This window comes from Rhinolophus sinicus, chromosome 12, assembly GCF_057876585.1.
Source record: "Rhinolophus sinicus isolate RSI-liver-muscle chromosome 12, RSI-T2T, whole genome shotgun sequence".
Classification (NCBI taxonomy): domain Eukaryota; kingdom Metazoa; phylum Chordata; class Mammalia; order Chiroptera; family Rhinolophidae; genus Rhinolophus; species Rhinolophus sinicus.
In genome coordinates this window covers 44,654,226-44,675,157 of record NC_142512.1, presented here as the reverse complement: position 1 = coordinate 44,675,157, position 20,932 = coordinate 44,654,226, and the positions used below count along the sequence as shown (strand labels likewise).

The 20,932-nt window shown below is 56.7% G+C and overlaps 1 protein-coding gene across 2 annotated transcripts; it reads right to left on the bottom strand.

Moving 5' to 3' along the window:
• Nucleotides 1-718: 718 nt before the first annotated feature.
• LOC109448051 (angiotensin-converting enzyme) lies at nucleotides 719-20,822 on the bottom strand. Of its 2 annotated transcripts, XM_019732978.3 has the most exons (25): nucleotides 20,117-20,822; nucleotides 19,327-19,494; nucleotides 18,623-18,716; nucleotides 17,843-17,986; nucleotides 17,165-17,356; nucleotides 16,465-16,562; nucleotides 15,882-16,054; nucleotides 15,321-15,544; nucleotides 14,832-14,976; nucleotides 14,454-14,552; nucleotides 14,073-14,195; nucleotides 13,481-13,692; nucleotides 12,652-12,788; nucleotides 11,632-11,790; nucleotides 11,259-11,346; nucleotides 9,092-9,235; nucleotides 8,735-8,926; nucleotides 7,535-7,632; nucleotides 7,159-7,331; nucleotides 5,544-5,767; nucleotides 5,089-5,233; nucleotides 4,663-4,761; nucleotides 2,715-2,837; nucleotides 2,185-2,372; nucleotides 719-1,999 (listed from the first exon to the last, which is right to left on the bottom strand). In XM_019732978.3, the coding sequence occupies exons 1-25, from the start codon at nucleotides 20,393-20,395 to the stop codon at nucleotides 1,776-1,778; spliced, it is 3,945 nt and encodes a 1,314-aa protein (XP_019588537.2). In that variant the 5' UTR covers nucleotides 20,396-20,822; the 3' UTR covers nucleotides 719-1,775. The 2 variants fall into 2 exon arrangements, with proteins under 2 accessions (XP_019588537.2, XP_088658442.1); XM_088802316.1 differs by lacking the exons at nucleotides 13,481-13,692; nucleotides 14,073-14,195; nucleotides 14,454-14,552; ... (7 more) ...; nucleotides 19,327-19,494; nucleotides 20,117-20,822 and adding an exon at nucleotides 12,915-13,232.
• Nucleotides 20,823-20,932: the final 110 nt, after the last annotated feature.

The following is a 20,932-nucleotide window of genomic DNA, read 5'->3' as shown; positions in this document are numbered from 1 at the left end:
GTTGAATGCTGATACCCTCACACTGCCCACAAGCTCTCACAGGCAGCCTGAACCTCTGCAATTCAGAGAGCTAAGAAAGGGGGTGAGGTGACAACAACCTTTGTTTGGCAGACAAACAGCTTTCAAAACATTAGGTTGGGGGTGGGGGGGTAAAGAAGTCTATTGTGAGAAAGGCTTGGAACTATTTAGAGGATATGTTTATAAATTCCATTGTCCTAAGTAAGCATAAACTTCCACCCTCTTGCGTATCCCAAATACCTCAACTCCACATCCTGCCTCATGGAACAGGCCTGTACAACCAAACCTGCGTGCAACACACACAGACATATACACACACACAAAGCCACAAACACAGATACACTTGGCAGCTGGAGATGGGGGTGGCAAAAAGTAGACTAAAAGATATTGGGGGACAGATATTAGAGCCTGGGCGTGACTGGGGTCAAGGCATCAGCAGAGCTGGGAAGAGGCCCGGGGCCGAGCGTCCTGACAGAGGGAGCCAGGCTGGCAATGGAAGCTTCTTACCCCAGGAAACTGACCAACTTCCATTTGACTAGGTTCTAGCTTTGGCATTTAAGTATCTGGAAAACACATCTAGTCGTGTTAACTGGAAAACGGATACATGACTGTGAGCACAGTGTGATCCCATTTAAAATAGGTGCTGAGAAGAAAGGGCCGGAAAAATATACACCAACATGTCAACAGTGCTTATCCCTGGTATTGATACAAAGGGCTTTTATTTTCTTTATAGTTCTCCGTATTTTACAAATTTTCTACAATAAACATGTAGATAAAAGTTATAAAAATGTCCCTCAAAACGATACTCCCTCAAACCCGTATTGGCCTTCCGAGGGAGGCTCAGGGTGAGGGCACGTCCTGGGGGGACGGGCAGGGACGGCCTCTGGAAGACAATTCCTGCCTAGGCACCAGCTAACTGCCATGCTCCAGTATTTAGGGCCCCTCTCCAGCTGGGTGGAAGGGACTTGGTCCTGGGCCCCAGGGGCAATACTCAAGTGGCTCTGTCCACTTCACAAGTGGACACGGAGCTAGTGTAGGCATGAGCTTGAGGTGACCACAGGGCTACTTCTGTACCCTCAGTGAGTCAGACACATACAAGGTACCCTCCCCTAGGGGATCCCTCCATCTGGGGGACCCGGCCATTTATGGAAACAGCCAGGGTAGGACTCTCAAAGCTCACGGAAATGTGAGGCCAGAAGCTCAGAACGCTTGCTTCCCAGAGTCCTCCTGGGTTGGTGCCTGAGCTAGGCAGGGGCTGACTGCCAAGGCAGGACACTGGCCTGTTGCCTGGGCTGGAGGGAAGACAGGCGTGGGCGCTGCTGGGTGGTGCCAGGGCCAGAGTTCTGGGGCATTTTCCCAGGCTCTTCTTGGAGGAGGATGAAGACACCCATTGAAGTGACCCGCCTGACTGCCAGGAGGCGGGAGAGCATCTCTGACCCTGTCCCTGGCTTCCCCGTGAGGGACACAGACTCAGATGGGAGGGCAGGACCTTTAATTGTATTCACAGAGAGACTGAGGGCGGGGACTCCTTGTTAGATGGCCTGGTGCCCGGGTACTGAGGGGCAGGGGTCTGGAGGACGGATTCTTAGCAAAGGACTGGAGGCGAAGGGGGAAGGAAGGAGAGGGCTGGAGGAGGAGGATGGGCTGGGGTGAGCTGTGAGAGGAGTGGAGGGTCAGGGTCCTCTGCCCACCCCATGTCTCCACCCGGGTCTCTTGGTGGTGGATACTCCCCAGCTGGCCTGCAAGGCCTGTTCATCTCAGGAGTGTCTCAGTTCCACCTCAGAGCCGAACTGGGGCCCACGGTGGGACCGGCGGTGGTGGCGAAGGCTGAAGAGCCGCTGGGTGAGGCCCAAGGTGGCCACTAGCAGGGCGACGCCCAGGAAAAGCAGCACCCACTGGCCCACGCGGGCCTGCTGCTCCTCCAGGTTCAGGCCCAGGAAGTTGACGTGGCTGTTGCCCGGGAATGTGCCTTCTGAGCGAGCTGAGCAGGGGAAGCAAGGAGAGCAGGGCGGTAGGGGTGGGCAGGGCTGGGCCGGGGTCATTTCAGCTGGCTTCCCTATCCTCGCTCTGACGTCAGACTCGGACCTGACTGAGCTAGGGAGGGGGCCTGATCTTGAGTGAGCTCTGGGGGTTGGCCCGGGGCTGAGGTGGGGGTGGTGGTGGTACCAGAGTCTGGCGTCCAGTTGTACTGAGGCCAGCCCAGCTTCTCTCCATGCCGCCCGTTCTCAGTGAGGAGCCAGTCCAGCAGCGGCTTGAAGTAGTTCATCATGGCTGAGGCAGACATATTGGGCTGCCCGGTGATCAGCTCCATGGCTTCCGGCCATGGCTTACTGAAGCCCAGCTGCATGGCGGCCCTGGGGGAGCACCACAGAAGAGAAAAAGTCAGAAGGACAGGTGGGGAGGCTCACTCACCCTAACACCCACCTCAGCCTAACACCCACCTTCCAAACCCCTTTGGGATTGGGAGGACCTGGGCAAGTCTGGGATGGGCTGTGGGCTGGGGAGGACCAGTTTGGGCCCCGGGGTTCTTGTTCCTTCCTGGAGAGGGCACATTAAGATGCAATACAGGCTCTACCTGGGAGTTCCCAGCCCAAGCACCAGAGAGGCAGGTGTTTCCAGAAGAGCCGCACGAGGCCCCTCAAAGCTGAGTAGGCAGAGGGTGGAAAACAGTCAAAAGAAGGCCCAGAAAGACTCACGCCAGTCGCTTCCCTGCCTCCTTGGACTGGTAGATGTCACATTTGTGCAGGGGGCCCTTGTGGCCAGCGGCCTGACACAGAGCCTCATGGAACTGGAACTGGATGATGAAGCTGACGAAGTACCTGGCGGGGAGGGAGGTGGACACTGAGCCCGGGCTGCCCCCACCTCCCACTGAAGCCAGGGTGTCAGGATGAGCCCACCCCAGCTTCCAGAGTCATCAAGGCCCCCTCCCACGCCTCCCACATCTCAGGAGGGCCTGTGCGGAGGACCTTTGGGGGGGTCACTCATGAGGGAGCAGGGTCAGGGCAGAGCCCTTCAAAGGTTTGGCAGGCTGATTTGGGAGCAGTGAGGTCTCCATCCCTGGGGTATATGCAAGTAGAGGCCAAGTGTTGCCCAAACGGTCACATCTAAATAGCAGGGCAGTCTGGACAGAAACACCAGCCCAAACCATCTCCTTGATCCAAAATCAGCAGGGATCCCCTAGTAAAAATCTGCTCGTCAAGGCCGGAGCAACCACTAAGTCTGCAGAGGTTTTGAACGTCTCGAACAAGCAACACAGGCCTCCCACTTTGAATGCTGGGCACAAGCCATGTGCCACTGACTTTCTTGGTGTTTCCTAAAAGTGCTTTGCCAAGGCTGCCGGTCAGAATTGGGAATGAGTCTCCTTTGCCCACCCCTGCCTAGAGAAGTACTATGCTAAGCTCAGAAGCTAACCATCACGTGGGTCCAGCTTCTGTGTGAAAGTGAGTGCCAGCGTGGAAGCCCAGAAACCAGTCAAGAAAGAGGGTGGAGGCTCTCCCAATGGGTCATCCTGGTGCACTGTCAAGGTCAGGCTTGTTCCCAGGTACCCTTCAGTCTCCTTGGTCCCTTCCTACTGCTATTCTCCGGAGCATCTGAGTAGACTTTCTTTCCCTTCATGGACCCTGGGGGACACAATTCATTCACCTTACACTTATTTATTAGGTCTTGACTGTGTGCTCACATCATGCCGAGGTGCTGGGGTGAAAAGGTGGGCATGGCGGGCCCTCCCTCACTGGGCTTCCAGGGACTACAGGAGGCAAGAGCTGGAGAGGGTCACAGCCCTCTTGGGGTAGCCCTCACTGCGCTCTGTGCCTTACCTCATGGGTGGCCTGGGCTACCTGGAACCCCACTCTGAGGCCTCCCCAGATGCTTCCCTCCCAGGAGGACTCCAGATCCTGCAATTTCCCATCTTAGCCTGTAGCACATAGAGGAAAAGGGCTTCACTGGACACCTTCACACTGTGGCTGCGTGACTCATGTGTGTTTACACATGCCATTTCAGAGAGTAATTAAGTGATGATGAGTTATGGCCACCATTCCCAAGCCTGCTACGTATTACACAGTATGCTAAGAAGTTAACTTTCGCAACAATCCTGTGACATCCTGAAGAAGCTGGTGTTCACAGACACTGAGGAATTTGCTCAAGGAAACAAAGAAGTGGAGACAAGATTTGAACTCAGTTCTGTCTGACCCAAGCCCACGACCTCATGCTCCTATCAATATAACCTCCCGGTCTCACTGGGTCTCTAGTCCTAGTTTTAGTGTATCGAAGGTCTTCTAGGTACAAGTCAAATTCTATCACAGGCAATATGTCCAATATATAGTAAAGGAATCAGTCTTGTTAAGAAAAGAAAACAATGAACAAGAGTGCTCAAGTCATGCTCTAGCCATGGGTCATGGTTAATAATGTTAACTACTGACCCAAGGTCTCATAACCACTAGTCAATGATAGTACTTTGTGTTTTCAATTGTCTGGAGGGTAGAGGCTCTTGTCATATCAAAAGAGTGAAATAACAGCCAGCCTTGGTCGCAGGTGGGTGGCCCAGGCACAGTGTGCAGTGCAGCCAGGTCCCCCAGGTCACCGCGACCTGACATGGCAACGAGAGCAGTTTGAACGCTGAGCGGCCTCCTCGCTTTCCCTTGTTACCTGATATAAGGCACATTTGCAGGAATGTGGAACTTGGCCCCTGGGTCAAAGTCGCCTTGAGACCTGGCCACTGGGGGGCAGAGGCCCTGGTACTTCAGCCTGTCAAGAGGGAAGACATGTTTGAGGGAGGATTTGGGGAAACTCAAACCAGGGAGGGTTGGCATTTTTCACTTGAAGGATGGTCCCTGCACCTGGGGCTGCACTGGACACTCTGGATTCTGGCATGTTGTGCCTCTGTGCACAATCACCCCCTATGGATCCCATCCCTTACACACACACAGACACATGTGCACATGTACACACACACACACACACTTAGATGCTGTATACACAGACACATTTACCACATGCACACTGCACACTCACACACACTCCCATGGAGATCACCCTGGACCTCCACCCTCCTCCCCAGGAATGTTCTAGAACCTGAGGCTCCACCACTCCTGGTTGTAATTCTCCTTGGTGATGCTTCCGTCAAACACCCTCCAGCGCCACTGGTCGATGAGGTAGCTGAAGGGGATAAAGGCGATCTTGTCGAGTGCTATCTTCATCAGAAAGTTGATGTCTTGCTCTGTCAAGAGAAGGGAGCTCGCTGTCAGATCTGTGGCTGGCTCCTGCGGTGTCCTAGCAGCTCAGCCATGATGGGTGTGCGATGGGTGGAGAGGGGAGGAGTGGGCAGTCTCTCTGTGGGTCCTGTGACCTACCCCTTGGGGTGGTCTGTGGGTTCCATCCTCCTAGCTCACCCTGCTGGTGGGCCCCTTAACCCCCATTACTCTGTCCCAACTTCTGCCTGTGTGCCATTAAGTTCCCTCTCCCCACTCCTAAGCTTGCTGCCCCTTTCTGGTCCCTCTGCCCACCAGGATCTCCCATTCCTCTCTCACCATAGCTGTCACCGTCGCTGCTCAGCAGGTTGATGCTGTGTAGGTGCTTGGGGGTAGATACGGACAGGGCCAGCACGTCCCCAATGGCCTCGTGAAAGCCAGGGTTGGCACCCTCCCGGAAGGTCACAGGCAAGTCCTTGTATTGCATGAAATACTGGATGTGACCCATTTCGTGGTGGGCCACCACCAGGTCCTCCATGTTCACGGTGGTGCACTGCTTGATCCTAGGGAGAGGGAGAGGGTGTGGGAGGGGATGGTGAGGAACCCTGGGGACAAAGGGACCTGCTGTCCTTTCTATACACAGAGCAGACACCCATCGCTGCTATACACAGGAAAGGGAACACAGAATTATGGGAAAGAAAACCAAAAGGAGACATGGAGTGAGCCAGAGAAAGAAGGAATCTGGGAGTTTGCAGCCCCTAAAATATAATCATTCAGGCCATTCCTCTGTCTCCAACTTCCCTGAATAACTCCAGCCCACACAGCCACGTTGCTTTCTAACTGTGCAAAGTACTTGCTCTGGAGGCATTGGGACACTTGGTTATGATCAATGCAGGACTTTGAAGGAAAGGGCAAAGGTCAGGTGATCCAGTGAACCCTGTCTGGTTTCTTCCAGGCTCTGTGTGTCCACTTTTCTCATAAGAGACACTCCATCCATTGTGGCAGATCATCCTTGCCACACTCCCAAGAGGCGGGGTCTTCTTTCCCTTCTCCTGAATCTGGGTTGGCCCAGTGACTTGCTTTAGCCAATAAACTCTGGCAGAAGTGACTCTGCTGGTTTTGGACTTAACCTTTAAGAGATCTGGCTGTTTCTGCTTTCACTCTGGGGGATGCCAGCTGCCTGACTGCCATACTTGTGAGGAGGCTAGCCTGGAGAGAGAGAGGTCTCACCAACCCCCCGGCTGTGCAGCCATCCGAGATCAGGGACCCAACATGCTAGTGAAGAAGCCAACTCGAATATTCCAGCCGCAGCATGTGCTACATGAAGAAAAACTGAGGAACCCAGTCAATAGCCAGAATAGCCCCACTGAGCCATCCCAGCCATCAGATCTACCCCAGCTGAGGTCTCCATCATTGTAGAACTGGGAAAGCCATTTCTACTGTGTGTTGCCTGACCCAAAAAATCATGAGAATGATCAAATGGTTGTTTTATACCACTAAGTTTTGGGGTGGTTTGTTATGTAGCAATAGGTAACTGAAACACTAGCCTCGGATGAAGACAGTTTCTGAGTCTCTGTCAGTGGTGAGGGTGGATCTGTGCGAAACTCCCCATGTCCACATGTGCCTCCTTGTGTAAAGTCACATGCAGCCAAAGAGAGGGCCAGCTGTATGCAGGGGCCACCCTGGAGTGAGCTCACACCCAGGATTGGGACCTTGGATGCTGACAACTGACCAGGCTGGCAGAGCTGGTCAGCACTTGAGCAGACGCTCACCTGGTGGATGGGGTTCCCCGGGGGCCAGGCCCTATGCTCTTGACCCTCTATCCCAACGTCTGCCCCCTGCACCCATTTCTGCTCACTCTGGCTGAGAGGGGACAGCAGTGGAGCCTTTACTTGCCTCATCCCCTTGCCCACTGGTCTCAGGATAAGGTCCCCTGGCTGCAGCCGGGACACACCTGAAGTCCTTGCCGTTGTAGAAGTCCCAGGCGGAGGCGTGGCACACCACCTCCCGCCCATCGTTCGGCTTCTCCAGCATGGACTTGTTCCAGAACTCGGGGGGCACAGGCAGCAGCCCCAGGGAGGTAAAGAAATTATTCGCTTCCTCAAACATCCTTCTGGGTGTCCAGCCCTGCAAGCAGATGGAGCTCTGCCAAAACTGGGGACTATGGGGACAGACTGTGTGCCACAGCGGGGGAAGGTACTGGGAGAGGGCCCAGCTGGAAGGAACTCCTGGGTCAGAGAGCCCTCTCCCACCCACAGGGCCCTCCCCTCCTCTGTGCCCTGGGGCCGCCCTGGAGGAGCAGGAGTGTGGGGTGGGGGGCAGGTGCGGACCTGCTTTATCATGGCCTCCGTGGCATCCAGGTTGGGGGCTGAAGGGAAGGGCACCACCAAGTCATAGATATTGGACCAGGTTTGCGCCCACATGTTCCCTGGAGGCGGGCAGGAGAAGAGACAGTGGAGAGAGGAGAGACAGATGTTATCCGTAGGCTTAGCCCCATCGTGAAGGGAGGGGTAACCAGCCCCCGGTCCTGCTCATCACCACGGCGTCTCTCGAGCTCCTACTCTTTGCACACCGCGCCAGGCATTTGATCCTCAGTCTGCACACCCAGCCCACAAGGTCACTGCTTTCCTGGCTCACGGGTGGGACTGTGGCTGGCCACCAAGGAGTCAAGGTGGTCCTCACTTTCCCTGGGCAGTGAATACCAGTGTGACTAGTAGCTGTGTACAAATGCAGAAGCTTCAGGTCCCCGGAATATCTATGCGCCTGTGGCCACCACTTACTAAGAGTCAGGTCACCCACCCAGGGACCACGGCTCCTCAGTGAGGGGCTGGGGTTTAAAGGCAGGCAGGCAGTCAGGCTGCACGCCTGACCAGCCACTGCTTTGTCCCCTCCACGTTGCGAGAGGTTGGTTTATACGATCACCTGGCAAGAACCACCCGCCTTCAGGGGAGGTTGATGCCTCTGCCTCTAGGGCATGAGAAGAGCCCAGTTCTCCAGGACTTGAGAAAAGGAAGATATTTTGAGTGGAAAGGTCCAGAAATAGACTTGAAGTAGAAAGTCTTTCATAGCCTAGGAGATTAAGCTTGAGCTGACATCAAGTGGAGTTTAAAGTGCAAAGCAATGAGAGTTAGAGTTGTTAGAGAGAGAGAGAGAGAGAGAGAGAGAGAGAGAGAGAGAGAGAGAGAGGGAGCAGGAGCGAGCCAGTGGCTGGCTACTCCCATCCCATGGCCTGAGGGCAGGGTTCTAAGCCCCAGCTCTGCCCCAGCCCCCAGGCCACCTGGGTATATTGCTTTCCCTCCCAGGGTCTGTATTTCTCAGCAAATGTGGCACTAAATGCAAGCGGCGGCTCTTGTCCCCACACCCAGCCCTCACCCCACTCCAGGCTCAAGTCTTTCTACTGTCCCAGCCCGAAGTGCCATGTGCAGACCATTCCCCGCCTGCCCTTTGCTCTCTGGCCAGCCCAGGCCTCACCCTCCCTCATACTGCCATTTGTCTTCATCTGCCCCCGAAGGCCCAGCGCTTGCCCTCACCCAGCAGATGAGCTGGAATGGGGCCTTCCAGGTTGATGTGCTGGGGACCGTAGTGGCGGTGCAGGGCCCGGCGCACGTAGGCGTGCAGGTTCAGGTACAGCGGCTGCAGCTCCTGGAAGAGCTGCTCCAGGTCCTGCTCCAGGGTTGGCATCTCATACGGAGATCTCCACGAGTGCCCTGCATCTTTGTAGCCTGTAGAAGGAACACAGCCAGGCTCTCCGAATACCTGATCATTCCCTGAACAGTCCCCTGCCAGCTGCATCTTCCAGGGACCACCTGCTCACCAGGCTCAGGGTCTCTGAGGGCCCCAGGGGGGTTGGGACCAGAGAGCCAGTGATACTGGCAGGAGGGACTCACCATTGAGCCGGGCAGCCTTGTTGGAGAGTTCCACATATTTGGGGAAAAAAGGAAGGATGGCTCTTCCCACCTTATCTCGCCAGCTCTTCCATGCCCATAAGAGTTCTTCATATTTCTGGGATGTGGCCATTAGACTGGTGAGATCTGGTGGGGGCAGGGTTTGAACGGCTTGAACCCCGAGCCCTTGACCCCCCTCCCATCTCCGTCTAAAGTGAACCCAGTCATAGAAGTTCAGAACTGGAATAAAACTGCACAGGCAGCCAGTTTAGACAAAGGCTGGTGTCCTTTCCACAGGGGCCCCACAGGGTGCCAGGCGCAGGGCTCAGCACGGCATGGTCACCATCTCTGGTAATTTCAAGGTTTTAATGTGCTTGTTTCCATACGAGCAGTGAGGCGACATGGCTGGGTCCCCCGCTAGGCACAATCCAAAGGCCCAGACTCCAGAGCTGCTGCTGCTCCCCACTCATCCCCGCTCACCCCCTGCCTAGGAGAACCGGCCTGGATGTCACAAGAGCTGAGCTCTTGTTCTGGTCTCCCACTGACCCCAAAGTGACCTTGCAAGTCGTGGGAACCCTCTTTCCCTATCTATAAAATGGGGATAATGCCGGCCCTCACAGGGACGTGAAATGGGGACATGAGGCCCCTGCGCAGGGAGCATGCCTCGTTCACTTCTGGGTCCCAACAGGACCTAGAGTATCTTTTACAAACTATAATCGGACTGGACTGAATAAAAGAATAGCTGTGAAGACGAAGCATGCAAGCGTCAACAGGGAGCCAGAAGTCCTGGGTTTGTGTCCTGTCGGCCCCTGACTACGTGTGAAGCTCCTCCGTCTGGATTCCACGGAGCTGACATCCGCCTCACAGAGCTGGGCTGAGGATGGATGAGCTCCTGTGTCTGTTCTGAAGCCCCACACAGACCAATGGCAGCCTCCCTTCCTGCTCCGGCCCGGCCTGAGCTGGATGACTTCGGAGAACATACGGGGCGGTCTCTACCTCATTATCTGACTCGATTCGCTACGTGATAACTGCTTCTCACAGAGAAAGTACATCAAATTAATTTTGTTTGGAGAAAATTGTATTTTAAGAATGTCACACCTGCCTTCTGCTGTTGTGAGTGCTCTGTTTTTGTGGGTGTTTCTTATTTTTACTAATGGCAGTGACCTGATGGCCCAGCCCTAGATTAAGAGGCTAATTGATGGGGTGGGAAGGGGCCTGAGAGCTACATTCCCTTTAAAGCACTTCTCCATAAACACACAGAGCCCACACACATGCACCTGCCTCCCCCCCCACACACGCACACTTTGCGTGCCTACCCATATACACAACCCATAGGCCAAACCCTGTCCCAGGAAAACTGTTTCTCTCTCCTGTTTATTTTCCATTTCCCCGTCTATTTGTCATTGTTCTAACGTGGGAGATGGGCAGAGGGCCAGGAAGGAGCTGTTTCTGGGTGGAGAGTCCTCAGGAAGAATGCCTCTGGTTCCCCAACCCCGGGAAGGGTGGGTCAGGAGGGCGTGTATCTGTGTGCAGGTACTTGGGAATCCAGGGTGGGTTCTTTCAAAGGGGAGAAGGTAAGAAGGCCCAGCCAGTATGGCGAGAGAAAGGGGACAGGAGAGAGTGGTCCACTCCTCCCAGCAGGAAGTGGTGATGGAGGGAGTGAAGTGTAACAACATGGACCATGGAAGCGGTTTCTATGGGTTGTGGCTTCAGTTTCTGGGGGGCAAGGGAGGGACCAGGGGAGGTCGGGAAGCTGTGGATAGGATTAAGAAGTGAGTCTGGAGGGGAGGTGCCTAAAGTTCCTGTCCCAATCTTAGCCCTCGAAAGACAAATTTGAGATACCTGGCTGCTCTTAAGGGCAGAGTGCAGGGAGGAAGAGATTGGGAGATCCTGGAGGGGTCCTAGAGGGAGCGACAGGGTGGGCAGATGCAAGGGAGGGCAGTGGAGCAGGCCAGACAGGAAGCAGGTGCTGGTTCTGAATGACGCAGAGAAAGAAGCCCCACTGGAGGAAAACTGGGAGGTGAGTTTCCTGAGCATGTGACCACACAAGTTAGGAGCGACTGAGCCCCCTTTTACGGGTGGGCACCCCTAACACTGTGCCAGTCCCAGCCTCCCCCAGCCTGGTCCTGTCCTTCCGCCCCCCCCCCCCCCCCCAGCCCCGGGTGCTCACCAGGTTCTAACTGAAGACAAGTGCCGTTGGAGTGGCACACAGAGGCCACGCTGTACGTGGTTTCCATGTCCAGCAGGATCTGGTTGTACTGCAGGAGGAAGCAGAGAGGCAGTGAGCTGCACCCCTTTGCTGCCTGCTCCCCGGAGGCCCCATCACAGCGGGGAGGGTCCACGGAGCTGGGGTTAGTGTGTTCCCAAAGGTGTTGTTCCCAGTAATTCTGTAGGTGTATGTTGATGTGCAGATGTCACAGCTTGACAAATCGAGGAAGAGGCAGCGGCATGAAGGCCAGACCCTGTGCTGGACTTGCTCCCTTGAGCTGGGACCTGGTCCTGACCTTGGATCCTCCACTCCCTGCTCCCCCAAAGCCACGCACCTCCTCCAGCTCCTCGACAGGCAGCGCTGCCCGCTCTAGGTCCTGAATCTTGTATATCATCCGCTTCATGGTGGTGTTCTGGAAGTAGGTCACGTCAAACCGCCTGGCTCGGGTGCCATACTTTAAGGTGTGGTTTGCCATCTGTATGTTCTTCTGCAGCTGAAGGCACAGGGGGAACCGTGTTGTGAGGCCCAGAAGCTTTGGAGAGGCCCCTGAGGAAGAGGTGCCATGGGGGGGGCAGCAAAGGGACTGGTGAGGACGGTTTTGTCAAGTTGCTGGCTTTGCCTATAGTGACCTTCTTCGACCTGGACTGTCTATAATGCCCTGGGATACAGTCCATGCCTGCCAACGGACACCCACACACACATCCTGGCAGGGGTAGAGAAGAGGAACACCACCCTGCATCTTAAAGGCTGTTAGGATGGAGGCGGCTTGGCCTCTCTGAGCCTCGTGGTCCCATATGTAAAATGGGAATAAGAGCATTGGATTTGCAAGTTTGTTGAGGAATGAGTGAAGCAATAGGTATGAACTGCCAAGGAGCAGTGGCCAGCATACAGTGGTCTTCAAGAAACATTAGTTTTCCGAGGCTCACCTTGGTATAACCTGTGCTCACTGCATAGGTGGGGAGTGGGGTTGCAGGGAAGGGTAGCCCTCGCCATGGTGGCAAACAGTCCTTTAAAAAACTGACTTCAGTCCTTTAAACAACTGACTTTAGCATCACTTGTGTACAGATTATTCCTTTACTAACAACAGATTGATTGTTAATTAAAAACAACTTGTTTAGGCAGTCAGTATATATGCCCACTCAAATCTGAAATTCCATTTGGGTTTTTCACAAATTCTGACAGCCTCCCCCCTAGTGAGGAAACATGGGGGAGGGAGAAAGGGGGCAGCCTGTCCAGCCTTGGGTTTTGTAGGGTTAGTCCCCGATGGAGGAGCGAGCCTGTGTGTGTGTGTGTGTGTGTGTGTGTGTGTGTGTGTGTGTGTGTGCAGGAATAAGGGTATGGGGAGGGCCCCTACCAGGATCTTGCTGGCCTCTGTGGTGATGTTCGTGTTGTAGTTCCAGTTGGCCTCGGCATATTCGTTCCACACCACTTTGGATCTCTGGTCATACTCTTCCATAAACTTGCTGGCCTCAGCCTCATCAGTCACCAGAGCTGTGGGACAGAGTGGAGGGAAACACACAGGCCTCCCCTTGCCTTCTCCTGCGGTTCGGCGGAGCCCCTCCCCCTCACACCTCCCCCTCCTAGCGGCCCCGCCTCCTAGCGGCCCCGCCCCCTAGCGGCCCCGCCCCATCCCTCTGCTGGTCCCACTTGGGCTCTGGGTTGTCTGTCTGCTGGTTGTTGCCTTGTGAATTGTCTGGCTTCTGGTTGTTGCTTGGCTGGTTGGTCCCTGGTCGATTGTCACCTGGCTGGTGACCTCTTGGCTGGGGACCAACAGGGGATGCCCAAAGCAGAGCAGGAGGAGGAGGAGGAGGCTGGGCAGTCCTGGAGCAGCCCAGCCGTGGCCCATGGCTGTAAGATTGCAGAGCCCTGCAGCCACTGCTCTCCAGCCAATAGGAACTGAGCCTTCAGTGTGACCTCATAGAGCAGTGTCACTGGTCAGCCTGCCCCAGGGGGCCTCAAATCTGAGCACACCCTCCCTAGGATGCTGGGGAAAAGATAGGTGCATCCCCATCCCAGGGCCCCCTCTGATGAGCTAAGGGGCTGCCTGGCCTTCCAGAGCTGGGTACCAGAGCCCAGCTGGGAAGAGCTGATGGAGAACCAAACGCAGAGGGTGGAAGCTGGGTCCAGAGCCCAGAATTGAGAACTTGCCTTAGGGTCCACCCCACCCTCGCTCAGAGCTTTACCAATGTCTTCCGGGTAATTGTCGGGCATTGGTGGCTGCCACTGATATTCCGGCCAGCCCAGGACCTCGTTGTTCTTCTGGTTCTGCTCTTGTAGCCACTGACTGACTGGCTGGAAGTAGTTGAGCAGAGGCTGAGCGTCCAGGGTATCTGAGCCGATTGCATCTTTGAGTACCTCCTGCCAGGGCCGTGAGGAGCCTGCCTGTAGCACCTCCCTGTCAGGCAAAGTGGGAGCACAGAGCACTCAGGCTGGTGTCCACTATTGGCCTCTGGCCTACCTGCCTTACCTCTGGCTACTTCTGCCCCCCACTGGACTGCAAGAACAGTGGCATTAAGGCTCCAGGACCTAGGATCTCAGTGAAGGGAGCAGGGGACATTTGACTTGCCCATGCCAGCCTGCCCCTGGGGCCGCAGATCTGGGACCACTCAATAAATATTTGATGAGAGAAAGAAAGGAGGGGGTAGGGAAGAAAGGCACCTTCCATCAGACTGGCCCTGTGGTGTCCCCACTGGAACAGCCAGGTATCTTCTAGACATACCCTTCCCCAGCCTCTCCCCTCTCCCTCCCACTTGCCCTCTCTTTCCTCCCACACACCGGAGTTTGTCCCCGGCCTTGGTGGACTGATAGATGTCACACTGGTGCAGTGGGCCCTGGTGGCCTGCCTCCTTGCACAGGGCTTCATGGAACTGGAACTGCAGGACAAAACTCACAAAGTACCTGCAGGCACAGGTTGGGTGTTAGAGGGAGTGGTGGGGGACCCTTGCCCAGGCACCATCCAGCTTCCCACAGGGCAGCGGCCAGAACAGGGCATGACTGGGGAGAAGGAAGAAGCAAGCCTGGATCAGGAGAGAGGCCCACTCAAATTCCAGGCGGGAATGTGAGGACAAGTCCTGGAAATGGTGGTGCAGGTTCATAGAGCAGAGGGAGGGGGACTAAAGGTGTGACAGAACTGGGAAGGGGGGGGGGCAATAGTACCTGATGTATGGTGTCACATGTGGGACGTGAAACTTAGCTCCGGCATCAAAGTGGGTTTCATTTCGGGCAATTGGAGAACAGATGCCCTGATACTTGGTTCTACAAGAGGATGGTTAAAATGTCTTAGGACCTAAAGGTTGTATACAGGCTGATTTAGCCTTTGCAGAAAAGACTGCTAAGCAGGCATTTACACCCAGCCATCCCTTCCCCATCCTGGTGAATTGGGAAAGAATTCCTGGAGGAGGGAGTTTTAGGCACGAAAGAAAAATGCAGTGGGAAAAAGGACGGAGACGTCATTAGAGAGGAAGGGACTGGGAGTGATGGAGGTAGGAGGGTGAGGAGGGCCATGGGGGCCCTTCCTAATCCCTGTTTACTCACCGAAGATACCACCAGTCAAAGTTATAGCGGGAAGGGGGGGTACGTCCACTAAAGACCCCCCAACGCCACTGGTCTACCAAGTAGCCAAAGGGCAGGAAGGCAATTTTTTCCAGCGCCATCTTTAACAAGTAATTGATGTCGCTTTCTGTTGGGAGAGGAGATGAGAAGAGAGAGGTCAGAGGAGAAGGGAGTTCAGGTAGGAAGAGGTGGGCTTGGCGGGGAGCCAGCAAGAGGGGAGGCTGGGCGGACATACAAGGGAAGGCCAGCCTCCAAGACCATGGTGCCCTGCTTGGGAGACGATCCTTGGGCAGTTTTCGGGTGGGACTTAGGGCGGGCTGTAAGGCTCCAGGTGAATCCCCAACCCTGCCTTGCCTGGGACAGTGAGGCAGAAACAATATGGGCAGATGGGAGCAGAGGCACGTGGGGCCCTGCTATGGGATGGAATGGGGTCTGGATGGGGCTGGGCTGGGTCCTCCACGCCCTCTTTACCTGTGTCATTGACGACGTGGTCCAGCAGGCCAATTTTGTACAGATGTGAAGGAGTGGAGACGGAGAGCGCCAGCACATCCCCGATGGCCTCATGGAAGCCAGGGTTGGCGCCTTGGCGCAGGGAGACAGGCTGGTCCTTGTACTGCAGGTAGTACTGTACATGGCCCATCTCGTGGTGCACTGTGGACAGCTGGTCCATAGCCACCCGTGTGCACTGCTTGATCCTGGGGCAGGGAGAGAGCGAGGGTAAGGGTCAAGGGCAGGGCAGGGAGCATAGCGTGGGGAGGGTACTGCCCTGGGGCTCGAGGAGCTGGTACAAACATACAGCTCCTTTGCCCTGCCCCAGCCCACACTCAGGCCTTTTTCTTCCATTCCAAGGTACAGAGTTGACTACCTGTCAAAGCTGCTAAGGGAAGGCGGCCTAACGGCAGCCCTGGAACAGACCAGACCCCCTAGCCAGTGTTGGGGCTGGGGTAGAAGTGGGCCTGGGAACTGGCTGCTCTGTGCCCACGCTGCCTGATATACCCGGAGGCCCAGAACCTCCATGTCCCGTGTGTAGACCTGAAGTCCTTTCTGTTGTAGAAGTCCCAGGCGGACGCGTGGCACACCACCTCCCGCCCGTCCGTCGGCTTCTCCAGCATGGACTCTGCCCAAAACTCCGGAGGCATGGGCAAGAGCCCCAGGGACGTGAAGAACTCCTCTGCCACCCGGAACATGTGTGTAGCATTCCAGCCCTGGTGGTGAGGTGTGGGTCCAGGTCAGAGGACGCCTGCTAGGAGTACACTGCGGCTGCCCCAGGGTCCCCCACCCAGGCCAGCTCCCTGCCCACGAAGGACATGTGTGTCTTGTGGCCTCCCTTCCAGAGGTGGGGTTCCTAAAGACCATAGTGGATAAGTAAAGTGGAGTCAGTCCTCACACCCCGCCAATGGGGACTGGGGGGCAGGGCTGGACCTCACGGAGGATATAGACCCCGGCTCACCACTTGTGGTGGCACAAGCTCACCACTTGTGCTTCCAGGCTGCTGCTCTGTAGAAAGGGAGGGACCACGGTCCCCACGCAACCTATCTCCTTCACGTGACCCCTTCCCACCCCTCTCCCCATGTCTCTCTCTTGTTGCCCCAACCACGACCTAACCCGGACCTACCTTCTGCACCATAGTACTGGTGACATCGAGATTGGGCTTGTCAGGGAAAGGCACCACCATGTCGTAGATGTTGTCCCAGCTCTGGGCCCACATGTCCCCTAGACAGAGGAGGGGAGCCGAACAGCTGGGCTCCCTGCCCAGCCAGTGCCTGTGTCCCCGTGCCTGTCCCTAAGCAGCACCCTGGGCCCTGGCACCTGGACCTCGGGGTACTCCTGGGCAGCAGCCTATTCGGCTGGCTGAGGCCAGGAATCACCACATCAGTCCCACCCACCGTCCGAGTACCCTGGGTGCCCTGGGGCTGGCAGAACAGGAGCCCAGACAAGGCTGCTGGGGCCCTTGCTGATGGTGCTGGGGTTCCTGCCTTCCAAGCCTGAAGCAGGGCCCCAGGACTGGCCTTCTGGGGCACCCGCTAGGATTATTCTTATTCCTCCTCCACTGGACCTGGAGTCAAAGCCTTCAGTGTGACTTCTAGCTCTGCCTTTTCCTAGTTCTCTGCCAAGTCACTTACGCACCCAAAGCCCCAGGGTCCCCATCTGGACAGCAGGAATGACAATGACGATGAGAAAGATCACCTGCTTTCTGGTGGCATTGGGCATGCTGCCTGGGCTCATGTATGTGGGAGTAAACAGGGCAGTGCTCTGAAATGTGAGACACAATGAGGAAATCCCTGGGACCTGTGAGGGCAGGGCCAGATCCTTACCCAGCAGGTGAGCAGGGATGGGTCCCCGGAGGTTGACATATCTGTCCCCATAGCGGCGGTGCAGTGCGCGGCGGACGTAGGCATGGAGGTTCAGGTAGAGGGGCTCTAACTGATGGTAGAGTTTCTCCAGGTCCTCCACGAAGGTGGGTGACTCGTACCAGGAGCGCCAGTAGTCTCCGGTGTCTGAGAAGCCTAGCAGGGGGTGGCGTTGGAGTGCAGCTCAGGCCTGAGGCTCTGGCACCTCTACCTCCCAGCTACCACTTTGTCACTCTGCTGGCTCAGGGCCTGTGCACCTGCCAGCTAATGGAAAGGATGGCTTGGGGGTTACTGGTCTCCAAGTTTTATCTAGGGATTGAGCTCCAGCTAAATAGATCCTGGAGAGCATGATAGGCAAAGACAAGTGCTAGGGCAGGGATGGGGTGAGGGTGGGGAGGCAGTGCCGGGAGGGGCCAGCAGAAGGGGTGGTGTGAGGGCAAGATGGCAGCCAGGTGGAAGGTAGATGGGGCTCAAGCCTGGTTCCACCATCTACAATCTGTGATCTGGGACAGTGTATGGAGTCATCCTAACAGTTGCTCTGTCTGCCTCGGGTTGAGGCTCAGAGGACACAGTGGATGGGAGAGCACTTTGCAAGCTGGGGAGGGCGGTACCCACACAAGGGCTGGGGTAGGGCATGCTCACCATCCTGCTTGTGGGCCTCATTGCTGAGGGCAGTGAACTCCTCATACAGGGGCTTCAGGGGGATGCCCACGGCATTGTGCCAGCCCTCCCAGGCATATAGCAGCAGGGCGTAGTTTCGTGAGACAGACAGGATATGCATGAGCTCTGAGACACAAGTGAGACTCGGCATCAGCCTTCACCAGAGCTCCCACACTGGTCCTCACCATATCCACCTGCTTCCTCAACATCATGATAGCCCCAAAGCCAAGGGCAACCTATAAGCTGGGTGGGATGGGGCTGAGAGCTATATGAAGCAAGCCCCCAGGCACGGCCCTTATCTCCAGGGAAACGATCTAAGCTGGTTGACACAAAGTGGACATCCAGAAGCCGAAACTCAGACCTTTAATGGCTCATTGGATGGAGTGGCTGACCTCAAGACTGCCACTAGTAAATGGGGGTGGGGGTCTGGGGAAGAGGAGGAGGGCATAAGTCAAAGCCACAAGGGGTCTAAGGCCTGTGGAAGGCTCTTGGGGAGACTGAGAGGACCAATGAGAGAGAAAAAAACAGTGTAGCCACGAGGAAGGCTAGTGGCAATGGGAGAGGCCAAAGCACACGTGGGGGTGGGGACTGGAGGTTCCGGAAGTCAGTTTGTCAGGAAAAGTCAGGGTGTGTGGGCAGCTGATAGTCCACCCCAGTTGGAGGTCAATGTGATTGGGTTTACCCACTCTCTGTACCAGCTGTCCCCCTGGGTGCAGGGTGATGGGGAAGGGCTAGGAAGTCCCAGTAGTGACAGGGGTGTACCTGGGTCCAGGGACCAACAGGTGTCATTTCTGTTGGGGTAGCAGACCTTGACTGTGGAGTAGATCCTGTTCATGTTGCTTAGCAGAGAGTTGTACTGGGGAGTTGAGAACATGTTAGTGACAAACATCCCTAGGATACCTGGCCAACCCCTCCTCTTTTTGCTAGAAGGAAAAGAAGGCCTAGAGAGGGGATGTGGCTTGGACAGGCCACTCAGTGGCATGAGGGGCACTTCTGGTCACTAGTACACCAATTCCCCTTCCAACAGAGACAGCCTTTGGAGGTGGAAACAAGTATTCTGAGAGTTAGGGGTTGGGGTTTAAGTCTGAGCTTGGCCCCCCCCCCGCAGTGAGAGCAAATCCCTCTCACTCCGTCTGGTTTTGATGCCTTCTCAGTCCTTTTCAATCTTTCTAAGGAAGCCCGTAAGCCAAACCAGTCTATGGAGAAATTCTGAAAACCCCTGCTTTGTCTTTTACTGTTTACTTGAATTTTGTTTTCTACTCCATAATACATGCTTTAATATAAAATGACTTCCCCTCCCAACTCCAAATAAAATCTTTGCTGCAGGAAGCCAGTCTATGCTTCCGCCAGCTTCCCCTGCAGATCCCAGAGTCCTTCCCTGCCAGGCTGCCTCCCTCCACCACAGTTGGGCCCTGGGAGGCACCTTGGCCACTTCTGCCTCTGACCCTCAGGTCCACCTGGCCTACCTGCTGCCGCTTCTCCAAGGGCAGGTTGGCAGGGCCCAGAATGCGCACACCACTGAGGACCCTTCGCAGTATCGGGTCAGAGAAATTCTGCCAGATTGGGTCATACAGCTCCTTGGCCTTCTGCCCCCAGACCTCTGCAAACTCCTGGTTGAGCAGGGCTGACTCTTCCTGTGGGTACCAGGAGGGCAGGAGAGTGTACCGGGGAGGCCATGGTGCTGGGAGAGGGAGGAAGGCCAAGGGCTCCTGGGAACTAGGGCTTCTGGGATCACAATTTCCTTCCTAGAGGCCCTCGGGGTCAGGAACTGGGAGAATCTGCCTCAGGGGAGCGGTGGGGCAGAAACTGGGGCCATAAGAGAGGCAGGGGGAGGACAGGGAGAATAGACAGAGATGAGTGGTGACAGGAACTGTGAGAGGGTAGGTTGAGGCCAGAGAGGACGGGGGCCAGAGCTGAGAGGGCACCCTCGGCGCAGACTGCCGCTGACTCAGCCTGAAGTCATCCCTGGGAGCTGCCACCTAGGGGGGAGTCGGTCTCAGAGGACCCAGCCTCATCCATCCGGTTCCTGTAGTGGGCACGGACCATGTGCCCGCGCCGCGCTAGGCCAGCCACCGCCTGTCTTATGGGGCGGGGTGGGAGAGGGGGGGTGGAGGGGCCCCTGCAGGCCCCATAGGGTCCCCACCACCCCGGACAGGGGGCGCGCACCCCGCAGTGACTCCCCGCCCCCCAGCGCCCGGCCGCAGGCTTGTGATTGGGCGCCTGGGCCCCGCCCCCGCCCCAGGCCCGCGCGCCCACCTGGCGCCGCGCATTCTCCTCGGTGATGTTAGTGTCGTGCGCCCAGCTGGCGACTGTGCTCTGGTACAGCACCTGCTCGGCTTTCGGGTTGAAGCTCTGCACGAAGAGCTGCGCCCCAGCCTCGTCGGCGGGAAAGTCTCCGGGCTCCAGCGCGGGGTCGAGAGCCAGGGCGCTGGGTGGCGACGGCGGCAGCAGCAACAACAACAGCAGCAGCGGCAGCGGCAGTGGCTGGAGCGGTGGCCGCGGCCCCAGCTCAGGGTGGCCCGACGCGGCCCCCATAGCGCGGTACGCGGTGCTGTCCCGTCTCCCGCGCCGCGCCCGCCCTGCGGATTATAAAACCCGGCCGCCACCGCCTTCCGACACACCCCCACCTCCCCGCCCCGCTGCGCTTCCTCTTCGGCTCCAAAGTCCCCCCGGCTGCGCCGGCCTAACGGAGCGGGGCGGGGACCCACGCTCCTTGGCCCTCCCGGGCAGGGGCGCCGGCCTGGGGAGGAGCCGACGCGCCCCCCTGCGAGATGCAGCCCAGGGGTGGCGGATGGGGTTTAGGTCAGGCTCTGGCAGAGGAAGTTAGCAAGGGGGACCCCCCAACATACACACCACGCCACACACACACCTAGGAAGCTGAGGGACCCAGCAGTATGCTGGGACACCCAAGCCTGCCCACCGTGCCCTCTCCTGGCCATCACACAGCCTCGGCGCAGGGACCCGGGAGCCCAGCGGTTTCTGACGCTTAATCTTCCGTTGGCCTCTGGGGCTCCTGAGTGACAAGGTGGGGGAGCTGTCCGCGGCGCTGCTACAGCAGCAGGGGTAGGGTTA